Source organism: Lactuca serriola, chromosome 8, assembly GCF_051521515.1.
Source record: "Lactuca serriola cultivar US96UC23 chromosome 8, Lser_US96UC23_V15, whole genome shotgun sequence".
NCBI lineage: Eukaryota > Viridiplantae > Streptophyta > Magnoliopsida > Asterales > Asteraceae > Lactuca > Lactuca serriola.
Window position 1 is genome coordinate 258,478,177 of NC_136415.1, and position 13,326 is coordinate 258,491,502.

General features: G+C 38.6%; 1 protein-coding gene across 1 annotated transcript; it reads right to left on the reverse strand.

The window, feature by feature from the left end:
* Positions 1–11,318: 11,318 nt before the first annotated feature.
* LOC145070574 (uncharacterized) lies at positions 11,319–12,661 on the reverse strand. The gene has a single exon (XM_079017518.1). It carries the CDS (start codon positions 12,589–12,591, stop codon positions 11,521–11,523), a length of 1,071 nt encoding a protein of 356 aa, XP_078873644.1. The 5' UTR covers positions 12,592–12,661; the 3' UTR covers positions 11,319–11,520.
* Positions 12,662–13,326: the final 665 nt, after the last annotated feature.

Consider the following 13,326-nt stretch of genomic DNA (forward strand, 5'->3'; position numbering starts at 1 on the left):
CCAGTCCTTCCAATCACATTCATCGCGTAAAGTTACAATCTTGGTGCTCATGCAAAGGTCCAAAGGCCTTATTTGATGATATGGTCTCTAGAATGCTATTCTAAGCTCATGGCCTCCATTAACACTCATAAAGCTTGAGGGAAAAGAGTCTCTGGACCTCTTTGGGTCCAGATCCAAAGCATCAACACAAGAAAAGGCCAATTACTCCATGAATCATTCCACAAAGAAGCCCTAACTCTAAGATTGACACCAATGGCTGAGAAAGGAACGAATGGTTACCTCAAATGAAGTCTCTGGACTCAGGAATCACTGGATTAGCACCTCCTTTGGTCTCCTCTTGCCTTGATCCTCTTCTATATGCAAAATCACCCACAAATAATCAAGGATCTTCCTCTTTTCTCTCACAAGACGCTCAAGGACTCTTTCAGGGTTCTCTCTGGGGTTGGCGGCCGCAAATGACGGCCATAAGCCCCTTTAAATAGGTCTCATACCCTAAAATTTAGGGTTTCATTAAACAGCGTGGACTTACCGAGTCCACCTTTTGGACTCGCCGAGTCCGGACGCGAACCCTTTCCCAAACCGCGATCATACTCGGCGAGTTTGAGCTCCAACTCGCCGAGTCTCCTCACAAAACACCAAAATTAAGAAGAATAAATAATACCTGGGAATCCGGGCTGTTACAACGTCATGTCAAGTATCACAACACATGCATTATAGTAATGAAAGTACAATAAAACATTGCACTAATATTAATAATTTTACATGGTTTACATTACAACAATTCAAGTATACAAACAAATATAATAAGTACAGCAAGGTACTAAGCCGTCTTCATCAACAGCTCCGGGGGTGTACCTGTCTAATGCTAACCTGAGAATACAAGTTATTTGAAAAGCGAGTATCAACATTTTTTACAAATGCTGGTGAGTTCATAAGTATTTAGTGACATTTATTCAAATAGCTTTATGAAGTAGTAGTTTAAGTGTTTACTATGTATTAGAGTTCTTTCCAGAAAATCCTATATTTTCTTTAATAAAGCAGCCTTCTACCAAGGCTGGTCAGTGTTATGTGATAAAAAGTAGTTTTCCCTAAATTGCTATCATTATCAAAAATACTGAATTTGATTATTGAGGAAAGCAAACGACATCAGGGAATAACATATGCCTCAGCAGTGAGGACTGCTGACTAAGGCAAGGAATCATAGACTCCAGGAAAGTATCGAACGAACGACACGCCTGGTTCAGTCTAACAAATGGAGGCACAGACCCCAGAAGGTACCAAATGAAAGGTACAGCTGGTAGGGTCCCAAACAGTGAATACAAACCCCAGACAGTATCAAATGAAAGATACGTCTTGTAAGGTCAAAACAGAGAAGACAGACCCCAGACAGTATCAAATGAAAGATACGTCTTGTAAGGTCAAAACAGAGAAGACAGACCCCAGACAGTATCAAATGAAAGATACGTCTTGTAAGGTCAAAACAGAGAAGACAGACCCCAGAAAGTATCAAATGAAAGATACGTCTTGTAAGGTCAAAACAGTGTGACTCTGAAAAAGAATTACCAGCATACAGTGTAAATTGCTGGCGAAATACCGTTACCTTAAGGCCAAAGAATTATAAGGTAACCCGGGATACTCGTAACCATACTGACTAGAGTACCAGACGCCCTACAAGCATCTAAGATATGACATTTGTCACCCGTTGGCTTTGTAGGCCGGGACTGTAGCTAGCAGTCTGGGTGCGGAGTTGTCAATCCCGTATAGATCTATACACACAATGTCCGCTCTCCCTACAGGAGATTCTGGTTACCAACTAGACGACGGAGAAGGCCGTGTCCTGAAGATGCATCCCAAATAGTGGGTAGAGACTTCCAAATAGTGGGTAGTGTGTTTCTAATGTAAGTGTAGACTAGAGGTAGAGACTCTTAACTGAACTGACTAGAGAATTCCTGTATGTCCGTACTCGTATACATAATATACAACTAATGAATCAAACGGCCTTCGGATGGCCATCCGATCCCACCAGACCACATCTCAACGAAGAAAAGGAAATAGGGCAGACGAGCCTTCCTAAGTCTTTCAATCATTACTTATACGTACCTATATAAGCACAGACATACATCTAACTACGACTGAGTGTGTATCAAGTAGAAGTGATTCTTGTGAAGTAAGAGTGTCTAACAAGTGAAGTAGGAGCGGTCGTAAGTGAAGTAGGAGTGTCTAACAAGTGAAGTAGGAGCGGTCACAAGTGAAGTAGGAGTGTCGAACAAGTATAAGTGTATCACGAAGTAGAGACAACAATAAGTGAAGTAAGAGCGTCTATCAGGTATAAGCGACTACAAGTATAAGCGATATAGAGACAATAATCGATATAAGCGTATCACAAAGGAAATGCATTATCAAGTAGGAGTTTTAAATAAGTAAAAGCGAAGCGGCGGTATCTAACAAGTAAAGGTATACGTCGTGAAAGGGAAACTTTGATGAAAAACCTTTATACTCGGAGAAAATCACAATTTGTATTCTTTTGTAAAATATGTTTGAAAACCTTTGAAAATCTTTCATAAACCAGTTTAGAATGAATTTAGGTAAAACATTATAAGTAAGAGTTTTGAAACAATTGAAAACCATTATAGTGTCCTACTCGGTAAAATAGTGTACAGTGGTAAAATCTTATGCATGCGGGTTATCAATCACATGTGATTGATATGATAACTGGCATGTTTAACTTGTATCCCCCCCCCCCTATAAAACATGTAAAAACATTAAAAGGTTCATTCAGGGGTATGAACTCACCTGGTGTAAGTAGGTCTGACGGAGGTGCTGGTTGGGCGTTCGGTGTCACGTAAGGACTCGAACACATTCAATGACCTATTTAACATATGTTCACATACAATTAGTATATTTAATACTAATTTAACACGTATATGCACTCAAAGGAGTGGAAAACACTTTGGTTAAGTGTTTGGGTGTCCCGGGTAGCGTCTAAAGGTGTGTATGGCTTAGGAATGGAGTTTACTCTCCGAGAGTAAACTCTTATTACTTAGTTTACGGCCCAGGGACTACTCACCATGAGTTTACGGCTATTAACTCATGGTGAGGGTATCTAGTGTGTTTTAAGGCTCTATCTTGTTAGTGGAATTTTTCTAAGTCCAAATCCAAAAGGCATGAGTGAGTTTAAGGTCTTTAACGGCTTTATTAGGGAGTTTACAGCCCAGGGACAACTCCTAAGGGAGTTTACGGCCGTAAACTCTCATCCCTTGAGTTTTGTGAAGTATTAATCCCTTATATCACTTCTAGCATTTTATGGTAATAGTCTAAGGCCATTTGGGAGACAAAAACCAACATTTTGGCTTGGTTTGGGGAGTTTACAGCCTTGAGACATGTCTGGGCCATAAACTCCTTTTAATCCTCCAAATCCTTATGTTTAATTGATCTAAGACCAAAAGGATAAGCCCCTAATTTATGTATTAAGTCCTAGGGTGGTTTGGGAGTGTTTTGGAGGCATTTTGACATAGTTTAGAGGTGTTTACAGCCTAAGCATGTTCTTGGGCCGTAAACTCTCTTTTAACCCCTAAATTGATTGCTTTAATTGATCAAACACTCCTAGGCTAGATCCCTAATTTATTTCCAAGCCTTTAGGGGCATTTTGGGGTCATTTTGGCCTCATTTTGGGTGTTTATGGCCTAAGGAGGAGCTTAGGCCGTGAACTCCTTTTCAACAGCTTAAATGGTCCAATTTTGAAGCTATAAACACGAATCATAATATTTAGAATAAGCTAGGGTAAGCGGACTTACGATTTGGAAACGTTTGGTTGCGGATTCGAGGCAAAAACGAGTCTAGAGAGAGAGTATAGAGAGAGAGGGTGGAAAAGCTCCAAATGGAGTTTACTCCCCTTTATATATGGGTGGGAGTTGGAGCTCAGTGAAATTCTACCCAACACTGCCGTTAGACGGGGCTTTTGGTCGCACCCGATTTAGTGGTCGTAATAATAAAACTTAACATTTTCCAAATAAATGGAAATGTGTGTTATGTGTTTTTATTTCTTTTTATCACGACTTCACGGCATATTAAATGTAAACAATTGGAATGTTTATTAAATTGACGACCTCTAATTAACGGAACTTTTATAAACTGGAATATTCCGTTAACGGTAACGGGGAAATGTAACGGAACAACTTGGGTTGTCACATCACTGGGTACATTTTTCCTTAGATTTACCTGTTACCTGAGAATACAAGTATTTTGGAAAAACATCAACATATGAAATTTTGGTGAGTTCATAAGTAATGTTTGAAAAGTAATGATTTGTATTATTTTGAAAACCGCCAGAAAATCCGATATTTTCTGAAAAGATTATTGTAAGTAAGAAAAAGTGTGAAGATCGGTAAGTATGCTTGTTGATTTCTGTAAATGTGAATAATTGTTAGACTTTGTATGCATCACATAGGTGTAAGTGTTGAAATCCCTAGGAAAACCCGATGTTTTCCTAATACTTTAAATCACGTATTTTATATATTGTTATGCCGTTGCGACGTTTGTATTCGATAATTCCAGGTCACATTGGATTAATTATAGGTTGTGAGTTGTTATAATCACGCATTAATGAAAATGACTAGCTTACAACTATACAAACGATCCCTTAGGCATCGTCCGTACTACTCACTTAATCCAACCACCCTGACTTCTCATAGCCCCACAACCTAGGAGAAAAGAGGGCTCGAAGCCCCCGTTATTTCCATAAGTCTTTCAAGGCTATCATGAATGCGAAAGGCCCTTGGCCCGACTCGCATTTGTCTTCACGACTTTACTAGCAGTACCAAAGGACCCTTGGGGCCCAACAGCACAAAAGCTATTGAAAGTCCTTTTACACATAATTAGGTCGTATAAGACCCAACAACATGTAAGCGCGTTTCCTTCGGGCCTAAAGATCATGTCATTGGGCTAGCTAGGCCCAACAAGCACGATTTGAAACTTTCGGGCCCAAAGATGGTGTATTGACTTCTTGTGAATTTTCGTGTGTGTATTGACTTCCCGTAAATTTCCGCGTGTGTATTGAAGTATCATTATTTATTGATTTTTGATTTGTTATTGATTCGAGACCGAATCAATTCGTTTGGTAACGATTTTAGTGTTGAGGGTGTATTACGTTTCGCCGGTAGTTGTGGTACTCATATTTTATCTTAAAGGATTTATTGTTTTAAACATTAGAATTTTTCTTTTTGATGCCCTTTCTTGGATAAAATTTATACTTTTAACCCTTTATATAAAAGAATTTCCATTTTAGTCCTTAAACCATTTTTATTGACACTTTAATATCAAAACTTGTTGAAAAGAAATTTTTCAGCCCAAATTTGCTTGATTAAACAGTTTAAGTCCCTCAAAATGAAATTTTCTCGGTTGAAACCTCCATTTTCGCAATTTTTACAATTTTGACCCAAATTGGAAAATTTTTGCATCTTTGGTCCCTTTTAAATTTGAAAAGCACTTTTGACCCTTGAAATAGATTTGGTACACTAGTAATCCTCTGTTTTGCATAAATGTGCAGTTTCAGCCCCTCCAAATCACAAATTTTGCAATTTGGGGATTTATTGGGCCGAAAAGTCCATTTTTGGCCCATTATGTTTAAAAATTCACATTTTAACCCTTCAAAAGTGTAAATTTTCAGAAAATACATATTAAAAACTGTTTTGACTCATCTCAACCTTTAGAATTTATATTTTGTCGTTTTGGGCCCTTTAGTTTTGTATTTTTAGCATTTTGAGCCCAAAAATGGGTTTTAAGCCCAAAGATGTTCATATTAACCAACTTGGTTAATTTTCTAGACTTGATTTGTGTGAAATAATATAAGTTATACTTATTTCATTCAACATATTGTAGATCTCTGTTTCTAAGTTCTTTTTGACTAGTACCAACACCACAATCACATATGATCATATATATAAGCATAGAAATCACACAAAGCATACATATACTCTTAGATCTACACATTTGCTTGTATTCTCCCCCCAAAAAAGTTATAAAAACAGAGAAATAAGGGGTATGAAACTCACCTTGAGTTGTGGTTTTGATTTGAAGAAGAAAAGAGAAGAGTTTGTTGCTATTTTCGGCCCTAGCAACCCTTTTCTTGGAAGATCTCGAATTTAGGGGCTCTAAGATACAAGATCATGATTTCATATGAGTTAAGAAGAGATTTTGATAGAACAAGGAGTCTAGAGGGTGGATCCAAGCATTAATTTACCTAAGAAGATGATTTTTGTGAAGAATCCTCCTTGCAAAGCCCTTGAATCTCGAAATTTTTGAAGGAAGAGTGAAGGGATTTGTGGTGTGTTCTTGAGAGTGTTTAAGTGAATGTTTATGTGTGGGTGTGTGATACTCTCGGCCAAGAGTAATAGAAGAATAAGATAGAGAGAAAAGTGAGAGGACATGCATGGAAACATGTGAGATATGCTTGGATATCCCATAGGTATCAAGGAGGTGGCTAATCCTCCTTAATCCTCAATTTCTTCTTTTCTTTTCCTTTTTTTTTCTACTTGGGCCGAGAGATAGAGAGGAGAGATGGAGACTTGGGCCTTTGGTGCTTAAATCCAAATCATGGGCCCATATTGATTGTTTTTTAGCCCATTGGACTCCTAGGATGCCTCATGGCCCAATTTGGTTAGTTAGATTTGTTATGGCCCAATAAGGGTATTTTATTTAATTCTAGGCCCATTATGGCCCAAAATGATAAAATAAATGAAAGTGGGTCCAATTAGAGCCCATTTAAGAGTTCTAAGCCCAAGATAGTCAAATTGGAAGCTTATTGGTCCATTGGGCCCAATAAGAAAGTCCTAGTCCAAAATGGACCTAAACAAGAACTTCTAGGGTTTCCAATTGCTTGTTGACTATTTGTAGTGCTTGTATGGTGTATTTGATTGAAATTTTGTTGTCATAGAGTAAGCATCATACATGCCCTTATGTTTTTGGATTCATAATTTGACTTAAGTGTTGTAGTTACAAGGCACAAAAATTCCTGATTGTGACATCCCACACCATTCCTCCTTGAAGTTGTCAAATCTAACATTGGTTCGGATACAGGTCTTGTGCTTCTGGTAGTACGAGCCCAATACTACCTTCCACACCTACATGTACCTTTCCTTAAGGCTCGACCTGATAATTCCAATTCATCCCAAATAAGCCATGTACTGCAAACCACCGCATAATCCAAATCCTACGCAGGTCTAATATTTTCTCTACTCATATCAAACAGAACAATCATAACAGGTTGCCTTTATGCATGCAAATTATACACGGAAGAGGATCAAATAGGCTTTCGAATAAAAGATTCTACCCTATGACCACAACCAGACAAGGAACAGGAAGTAATGCAAAATCAATCATTCTAAGGCTATAAGCTCCTAATCGTATATAATTTTAAAAGCATACACATAGCAAATTCCATACGATCATCCAAGTTCAAATATCAGAATAGCATGACTAGCATGTTGGGGATATACTTACTTTACTCGGCTGATCACGTGTGTTGCAGTCTCATCTTTTCCTTCTTTCAAAAGCTTCTTATGTTATTTTTTGAAAACAAATTTACCTTTTCCTTAGTTTGAGTCCTGACACACCCGAGAGTATGCCCAAATCCCTCAAACCAAGGCTCTAATACCAACTTTAAACAACCCAAATTTTACAAAGAAAATTTTCATTTTTAACTAGTCAACCATTTTTCATAAAACATAAAGATTCCAATAATCGTTTTTAAAACCATCAACATTACAACATTATTATTTTCAAAACATCATAGTGTCCCCCAAACTAGATCGGAAAAGAGAGATAGAGTGCACTCCGCATCATCACGCCTTGCCTTTCCCCTTGGGCTCCGATGTACCTGAAACAAATCCACAAACGGTAAGCTGAAAGCTTAGTGAGGCCCCCAAAGCATACCCCACACAAACCAAATATCACATTAGCTATAAAGCTACCTCTAACACATATCACATGTCAATTTAGCTATAAAAGCTATCTCTACCATTGGAACATATCAATTAGCTATACAAGCTATCTCTACCGTTAGCCACAAAGGCTATCTCTACCATTGCCCACAAGGCTATCTCTACCATCAGCCATAAAGGCTGTCTCTACCATTAGCCACAAAGCTATCTCTACCATCAGCCATAAAGGTTGTCTCTACCATTAGCCACAAAGGCTATCTCTACCACATATCATGCATACATACATATCACACACCTCCACATAAAAAGTATTCCAATTATCATAAAATGGGCCAACCTTGGTGCCTTAGACCCATTGGTATGGTGAGAAGACTCACCTTTCCAAGGCTGAACTCGAAACTGGATTTAGGTATATCCTGTGTTGCTCTTCCCAAACTGTTTATAACCAATGAGTAAATATCTCAGCATAGTCCCATAAATACCCCCAGGGTCAACCTTGGTCAAAGTCAAAGTTTATAGCCAAGGTCAACAGTCCATATTGACCTTGACTTGCCGAGTACAATCATTCACTCGCCGGGTTCCCTGCTTAACTCGTCGACTCGCCGAGTCACCCGAGGGACTCGTCGATTTCCTTGGTGTTTACGGCCATAAACCACCAACCGTACACCTTTGACCGTAAACCCTTGGTCATACACCCTTGGCCGTAAACGAGAAAACCCTCTCGACTTGCCGAGTCACTTTCACGACTCGTCGAGTCCCCCAAAGTTCATCATGGTTACGGTCCTTTCTAGTGGGACTTAAGGTCCCAAAGTTTAGATCCATCATCTCCTATTGTATATTTCATGTAAAGTTACAAACTTTATGTGCATGCAGGGCCTTTTATAACCGTAAACACCAAAAATAATCCTCCAACAAGGTTTTCATTCATGAGGAGGGAATAAGCTTATAAAACATGCAACTTTATGATATTTGGGACCTAGTGAGGTTCAGGTCTGGAGCCATACCCTTGTGATAGGTCCAGATCTAGGCTTGCTTCCATTTCCTCAAAGTTTAGTCATGAACTCTCAATTAGAATATAGGCTTAAGGTAATAGATTCATACCTCAATTTGATGCCCAAGACGAACTAGATGCTAGATCCAGTGTTTTTCCCTTGATTCTTCTTCTCCAAGCTTGGATTCCTTCCCAAATTCCCAAAGTCAAGCTCTCAAATGCACACACTTCACATACCAGGGAGGTTGCGCCCGTACACTGTCTCTTATGATGTTAAGGGAGGCTACAAGAGAGTTTAATGAGGCTTATATAGGGGCAAACCCCAAAATTAGGATTTTTCATTAAACAGTCCTGGCTCGTCGAGTCAGCCTTCTGACTCGCCGAGTCACTTCCGATTCGTGCCCCTTAAATACGACCCTACTCGATGAGTTGAGCTCCCAACTCGCCGAGTCCATGCATGAAACCTCTCCATTGGCAAGTTTCTAACCAATGCTCAAACCAGGTGTTACAAAAGAATACATGCCAAAACCATGGGTCCTATGAAGCTACCACCTCTATTATAACAGTCGGGACCCCATTATCACCTTGCGTGAATTGACCATGCCACGCATTAGGACAATTTGCCCACTCCAAATGTATACAATCAATGCTATCAAACATCCCTGGAAAACCATGTTTAGCTTAATGCGTAACATACAAATGTTTGACATCACTTTTAGTCAGATGTCGCAAGTATGTGTCACGGTAAAGCTCTATAACATACTCACAAAAAATATATGTACAGTCTCGACCCGTTCTCTCAGACATTTTCAAATACTCATCTGATACATATGCAGCTATGTCATATCCTAATTGTCTAAGAGTGGCAATATATTTTTGTATTGTAGTAAAATCACGTTTACCTCTAACATCTCATCTTAATTGGAAAAACTTATAATTGCGTTCCAAATCTCTAGCTATATGTAACAATAAATTTCTACTAATACGAAATCGTTCTTCAAATTTTGATAAATCTTATAAACTACCAGGGGCAAAATAATCACGTACCAAAAGTTCATTTGCCGCCTCTCGATCCCGGTTGATCTATTTTCTACGCTTCTTCTCGCGGTATGAACTTTCGCCTCTCCCGTGAACCATATCTTGTGACGTAGATAATAGTGTTTGTAATACCAACTCGTCGTTAAAATCATCATCGAATGAAGAAGAAATTGAACCGTAAAAATTATCTATTTTTTTTTGTTGAATGTGTGTTTATTTTGAAATAGTTTGTGTTTTGTTTTGAAAAATATGTGTAAAATGAATGTATATAGAAAGAAACTAAAATAAAAATAAAAAACATATTCTTTTATTAAATGCTATAAATTGTCAAAACATTTGATCCACCAATCAAATATCGCGTTCTATACTGTTTTCGCAGCCATGTCACATCCAATCCTTCAAGTATGGAACGGTGTTCACGCGTAAAAATCATGTATGGTTTGCTTTCCATTCTGGTAAACGATTAAAAAGCAACACTACCGCCGGGTTGACGGAACAATATGTTGATGTACAGCAAATAATAATTATAACCAAAAAAATTACTAACAAGTCCTTTTCACACGGACACCTCAAATCAGGATATAGTAATATCCAATTTTTTGCAACCCTTATTTCTTGTTAAATATTGGTAACAGATTTCTGCTTTTAGAAAGAAAAAAAAAAATTTCTATGATGTCATCTTTATGTGCAATAATTTTGTTTCATTTTTCATATCTATCTGCGTAACTTTCTTTACAGTTTCTCGCATAGAAGAAAACAGTATTAGACAATTTTGGTTGAAATTCTCCACGTATTTATGACATGTGTCACTTCGGCAGGGATTCCCTTTGCATCAGATCGTAGCCTACAACTCCTTTGATTTTATCGGTTTTATTGGACACATCAAATATTTTTCGAAAATCGAAAACAAAATACACGAAGGAAATGAGATAAGTAAAGTTTGAGGTTGTGTAGATTAGTTATGAAACTTCAGCTAGTTATATATAGAATCCACAACTTCTACTTTGTAACTCCAAAAATTCTGTAATCTTGACAGTTTCGAATTACTTATCATAAAAAATTATTTTATTAACTCTTTATTCCATTATTGGAAAAACACGATTCCATTAACTATCGAATTTAATATTCATTTGATCCATTATTGGAAAAACACGATTCCATTAATTTTATGAACTCTTTATTCCTTACTCCTTAGTAACGATTCTGTTTCCATGAAACGGAAAAAGACATAACTAAAAAAATTTGTTTTTATCGTAATCTTACATGGAGTTTAATATTTTTGTAAATAAAAATTTTATTAATTATAACTAAATAATTTATGCAGTGTATTATAAAAAGTATTTATATAAAAATTAAAAAAAAAATTATATAAAAAATTCATTCCATCCATACACCAACCAAGCAATCAAACACGATTGTAAAATGCAATAACTTGCTGTATTACTTTGCTTATTAAATTACCCAGTCAAAGTAACAGCCTCATAGATTGTAAAAAAACAAAATAGGCAAACCTTACATACATTTTGAAATCAAATTAAAACTTTTTCCATTGAATTATTCGTTTCCACAGTCTTCATAAGTGACATTGGTTTGAACGTCAATGTTGACCACATCACCTCCGCCGCCACCGCCTCCTCCTCCTCCTCCTCCTCCTGTAAGAGTTTGGACAAAATCCTGGCCCAGTTGTTGCATCATACCATCGACAAACCCCGCCACCATTACATTTCCTAATCCATTACCTTGATTGGCAACAGCAGGTCCCGCAGGTTGTGGTGCCATCGGGTAATTTTGACCGCCAACTTGTGCCGGTGGCTGTACGGGACGCTGGTAACTTTGTACTTGGACACCAGCGGCTACCGGAGTCTGTGGTGGTTGCCATTGAGTTTGAATACGCCCAGCACTCATGCTATGCGTGAGACCCTGTCCAGCCATCGGAGCTCCACCAGCTGGAAACGACTGATGATATTGTTGCAGAGCCTGCGGCGGAGCACTCATGCTATGCGTGAGACCCTGTCCAGCAACCGGAGCCCCACCAGCTGAAAACGAGTGATGATGCTGCACAGCAGGAGGAGTAGGAACCTTCGCGGTGGCACACTGTAAATGAACATCAAATTCACAAGAAACACAGCGGTAGAGCCACTGGTCGCCGGAGCCAATGCGACTGCACACATCACAAGAAAACCCCAACTTTTCCCCATACGGAGAGGCAAAAGTAAGACCAAGGGGGTGGGGGTGGTTAGGATGTGTGACCCTCATGGGAGTGGAAGCACAGAGAACATGCAAATCAAAATCACAGGTATGACAATGGTAGCTGAACCGAGTTCCGTGTTGGGTGCAGGCATCACACCGGAAGAAGCCACCGGGGTAGATAGGGGTGGTGAGGAGGGAGAGAGTGTGGGCGGGGTGGGCGGGGTGGGTGATTAAGTCTGGAAACTTGGAACATGATGGATGGATGAAGAAGTTGCAGGGTGTGCAGGTGTAGATGTGCTCCGGTGGAGAGATGTTGTGATTGCAGCCGGCACAGGTGGCGGAAGGGTGGTTGTGAAGGTGAAGGGAAGATGATAGTTGTAGGAGATGCGGGTGAGATGAGTGCTGGATTTGGGTGCTGTGCATCAACTTCCCCATCTTTCTCTTGTGTGATATGATGTCAATGGATAGACAAGGTCACATGGAGGAGTAAATAAAGATTATTATTGGAGGGTGGAGGAGTTGACTTTTGAGAGGTTTGGCCAAGTCAAAGTAAACTTGTACTCGTTTTGTTCGTAGAAATGGCCAATGGGAAGAGTAGAGACTATGTCGACAACTATTGCTGCATCATGGATTCGTGAACTAATATATTACATTAATCCGTTATTATAAAAAAAAGTGGTTGACCTTTTTAGTATACAACAAAAGGCTTACATTCTTAAGAAATAGTAAAATGGTTTACGTTTGTTGTCACATCTATTTTTTGTTTTGTTGCTATTACTATTGATTTTTTTTGTTATGTAACGTGTAGTAATTTATGATATTTATCAATTATAATAAGAGGTATTAACAAAACTAACCACATAGATATTATAGTAAAATGGTTTACGTTTGTTGTCACATCTATTTTTTGTTTTGTTGCTATTACTATTGATTTTTTTTTGTTGCTATTACTAACCACATAGATATTAACAAATAGCCATATGTGAAGATAAACAATGACGGAGCTTCGAGATTTTTTTGGGGGTCGAAAGTATAATATATATGAAAATCGGAGAGCGGGAGGCCACATCATAAATTTTATATTTATAGGCTAAATATGTATAACCCCCCCCCCCCCCCCCCCCCCCCCCCCAAGCAAGCTTCGTCCATGAAGATAACGTTAAAGAAACT

What these genes read in the sequence shown, in the direction of transcription:
- LOC145070574 (XM_079017518.1), bottom strand. Translation starts at nt 12,591, where the DNA reads ATGGGGAAGTTGATGCACAGCACCCAAATCCAGCACTCATCTCACCCG.